This window comes from Prunus avium, chromosome 1 (genome assembly GCF_965620075.1).
Source record: "Prunus avium chromosome 1, drPruAviu1.hap1.1, whole genome shotgun sequence".
Taxonomy (NCBI): domain Eukaryota; kingdom Viridiplantae; phylum Streptophyta; class Magnoliopsida; order Rosales; family Rosaceae; genus Prunus; species Prunus avium.
The window spans coordinates 6,671,951-6,676,294 of NC_142284.1; the positions used below are offsets into that span (position 1 = coordinate 6,671,951).

A 4,344-nucleotide genomic window follows, 5' to 3' on the forward strand; every position below is an offset into this window, starting at 1 on the left:
TTGGGAAGTGATGTCCAGCGCTGTGGAGTCAAATCACTACTAGTTTTATAACAATCTCATCACGTGAAGTGGCCTTGCTAACAACAGCTCTCTCTGTCCCTATGCTTGCTTTATATATATACCAAACATCTGTACACGTCGATGAAAATTGAGGTTTAGGAAGCCACATATAAATATAATTGGCATAAATTTCCCAACCCTTTTTTGGTTCTTTCTTTTGCATCTAACAACTTCCTGTTGAAATGGAATCATGTGGAGAAATTGAGAAGGAACTGTTATTGCATTCGTTTTCTAGATCCTCAAAACCCCAAAACTCATCTTGCTCTTCTTCCTCCTCTGGCATCTTCCATCTTTCTTTATCTATGTCCCCTTCTGATCCCATGACCTCCAATACCTGCAAATGGTGGCAAATTAAGTTACTATTAATGTCAATTTGACATATATATTGCAGAGGAGAAGCTAATACTCCCGTGACATACAAGTTCTTCTCCTAAAGTTGATGACACATTAATTTGTAGACACATACACTTCCTTCCTTGTGTCACAAGATTGTTACTTTGTTGACAGCAAATTCAGCTGCTAAATTTAGTATTTTGACTGATTTTTGGACTTTACATTAATATTCAAGCTAATAGGAGAGGAACCCAATTAAAATTTCCTATATATGGAAATTATCACAACTAAATTAAGCCCACAAAGCTCACTGATTAGTCTTGATTTGATGCCATGTTTAACTCATTAATTTATGAATGAGGAAGAAATTGTTGTGGCTTTTCCTTGTACATCTTTTTATGTATTCAACATGCAAATGAAATAGACTGCTGAAGTTGACATGGTTTTACAATAATCAGTCAAATTAGGACCCACCTCACAATCATTTTGGTGATCATAGCTTTAATCTTTCTTAATCAGGTGCATTAATCCCTTATTATAGATATTCTACAATTTAGCATATATATATTTAGGTTAGGTGGAATGGAACCATTTGTTGGGCAATCAGAATTGCGTGAAAAAAAACCCAAATGCCCTGCCACCAACTCTCAAAAAGAAAACTAAATCTAAGTTTCATCTTTTTGGTATGAACTGGTGAAAATTGATGCAGAAAGTCATTACAGACAAACCACCACATACCATTTTTGAAACCAGAAGATGAGTATTACACGATTGTGTGTGTATATATAATTATATAAATATATATGTATATAGTTATTCTCTCATCTGAATGTCTGCATGTTATTATTGTGTACGAATGTCATTGTAAACATGGAGGAAAACATGAAAGGGTAATAGAAATACATAGTGTTTGCACAATAATAACGTCCGTGACATCCGAATAGAAGAATTTCTGTATATTGTGTATATATATTAAGACATTAGATTTTTATGCAAATAGCTATGTTAGTTGGCCTGTCAACCAAATTTTACTATTGGAATTTGGATTCATGAATATGACAATAGAAACACCAATATCTATAAAGATCTGATTTCTCAGGTTACAGGCAGTTTATTTAGAAAGATTTGCGGGCTTTTATTTATGAGTTTCCTATACAGTTGCAAATGTGTGACATTGGCATTTGTTCAATTAGTCAATATATGATCAGCTTTATTAATATCTAATATATTGTTGTTAAGGCAAAGCAAAGCATGCACTTAATAATTAAAATTAATAGCTACCTCAGTCATGGTAGGGCGCCATGTTGGAGATGCTCTAATGCAGAGAGATCCTGCAAAGGCAAGTCTTTTCAGCTCTGTAACATCATAGGCCCCTCTAAGCCTTGGATCTACTAGCTTTTCAATTTCTCCTTGGTTTAATATTGGTTTTGCCTGTTGAAGTCAGATTTAAAATTCATTAGAACCACAAGAAATTGCATAATAATTAATAAAATCCTTGAGGCATATGGGGGTAATTTGAAATAGACTGAATCAATATAATAAGCCTTGTAGAGGGTTGCTATTGTTACCCAGCTGTGTAAGCTTTGGTGAGAGCCATCCACTGGTTTTCTGCCTGAAATGAGCTCTAATAAAATAACCCCAAAAGCAAACACATCTGTTTTTTCATCCACAATTCCATGCATATAGTACTCAGGTGCTAAGTGCCTGCACAATATACATATATAAAATTAGCAATCATTTTGACATTGATGGATTCAAATAATTGATTTGGTTGATGAAAGCTTGTAAGATTTGAGTACCCAAATGTCCCTTCAATTGGAGCAATTGAATGATGAGTCCATTGAGATGGAAGCCATTTTGCTAGTCCAAAATCAGATATCTGTGGTATTTCAAACATTAAAACAACATCAAATTGAATGCATTTTGAAACCCACTTCACAAAATTTCACATCAACATTGTTCTTGATCAAGAAAAGGCACAATAAAGAAACCATGATTCTAAATGAGTACCTGTGGCTCAAAATCTGGAGTCAATAAAATATTTGTGGACTTAATGTCCCTGTGAATTATCCTTCTCTGGCAGCCCTTGTGCAAGTAATGGAGGCCTCTAGCTGTCCCAATAGATATCTTGTGCCTTGTTTTCCAATCCATGGGTGGTAAATCTTCATCTATAACAAGGATTTCAAGAACCATCATAAGAAAAATTATTCCAAAAATGAAAAACAAACCAGAAACCAACCCAACAAACAAATAAGCAAAACAAGATGGGTATTTTCCAGAAATCATTGTTGCATGTTTACCATGGAGAAGAGAAGCAACAGAGCCTTTAGAGGAGAAATAGAAGATGAGATAAAGCCCATTGTCAATGCAACAACCCACAAGTGACAAGACATTTGGATGGCACACATGGCCAATGGTCCCAATCTCATTCAAGAACTCCTTCTCTTTCCTTTCATCAGTGACAGCTTTTGTGAGCCTCTTCACTGCAATTTCCTCACCATCTTTTAGAATTCCTCTGTACACCTCTGCATAGCCTCCTTTTCCAACCAAATTTTCTGACAAAACCCACATCACAAAATATCAGTTTCTATCACCCAAAGAAAACCCCAAAAAATAAATATCAAACAGTTTCTAAACTCATCTGGAAAGCAAACAAACCTGAGCTGAAACCATTGGTGGCATCAGAAATTTCTTCATAGGAAAAGCATTTCCAGGTAGGTTTGGGAGAAAGCTCAGCTTCTTCAACACTCTTGAAGCTTCCATTGTTTTCTTCCCCTTTAGAACCATTTAGGCTTGTGGCTTCTTCTAAACTTCTCCATTTGAGTGAGAATAGCCGTTTCAAGCTGTTGGTCCTAATGTATTTCATTGCTATAAACTTTTCAACGGGGAAAGCCCTCTTTAATATGCAGAGCAAGCAAAGTTGCTCAACACAGAAACAAATCTCCAGCAGCTGAAGTGAAACAAAAGCAAAGGGAGCCAAAGTCTCTTATCTTTCTCTCTCAATTTAAGAGGCAGGGTCAAGGGATGTCTGTTTCTTTATATTGGTTCAAACTTCAAAGGCAGTGTTTTGTCCTGTTTTTGTGGGTGTGGGGGTTGTGGGACTTGGTTGGGAGGAATGATGGTAATCCATGCATGGGATAATTACTCTTATAGAAGAGCGACAAAGGGTTATATGGAGAAAACAATTTGTAGGATTGTCTTGATGTCAAATGTTTAATTAGCACGCATAACAGTTTAATTAAAAGATGACATGCATATTCATTCTATAGCTAATTTAATTTTTTTTAACTTGTTAATGCAGGTAAAAAAGGTTTTTCCAAGCTAAACAGTACATGGCAAATGTATGAAGAAATGTCTCATATTGGAAAGTTGAAAAATCTAACAAGGACTTATAGGGAGTTGGGTTATTCCCCTCTTTGTCAATTAGTCTTGAGGTAAAACCTCAACTTCTTTTATGATATCAGAGCAAGTTTGGCCACATGTGAAACTTAAGGGATACACATACTTCAGGTCACCCAATATGTGTTGCTCACGTGTTATACTTAGAAATTCGTCACATGCGCGAGAGCGTGTGAGATGTGAGAATGTGAAGAAATGTCTCATATTAGAGAGTTGAGAAACCTAATAACTGCTTATAAGTAGTTGTGTTACTTCCCATTACCAACTAATTTTGGAGTGGAGCCTCAATTCCCTTCAAAATATTGCATGAGCTGTGCCTTATAGCCGTTAATACTTCGTTTTAGACTTTTTTCACTGAAAATAAAAGTTAAAAGCCAGAATAAAAAGGGTATAAATTATAAATATTTGATTAGAGTTTTGGACTTTAGCTTTAGCAAAGTGGGCATGAGACTAAAGACAATTTGGAGCGGCAATGGGTCATTTGGTTGCGCTCCGGTGGGGTAGGGGAATGGTTTAGCTCAAACTCAGCTCCTTCTCGACTGTCTACTTGCT

General features: G+C 35.9%; 1 protein-coding gene across 1 annotated transcript; it reads right to left on the reverse strand.

Moving 5' to 3' along the window:
- On the reverse strand, window positions 1–3,515 carry LOC110753426 (Protein kinase superfamily protein). Its single transcript, XM_021954334.2, has 7 exons — window positions 3,052–3,515; window positions 2,694–2,948; window positions 2,404–2,561; window positions 2,193–2,272; window positions 1,962–2,097; window positions 1,675–1,824; window positions 1–394 (listed from the first exon to the last, which is right to left on the reverse strand). Exons 1-7 carry the CDS (start codon window positions 3,257–3,259, stop codon window positions 224–226), a joined length of 1,158 nt encoding a protein of 385 aa, XP_021810026.1. The 5' UTR covers window positions 3,260–3,515; the 3' UTR covers window positions 1–223.
- Window positions 3,516–4,344: the final 829 nt, after the last annotated feature.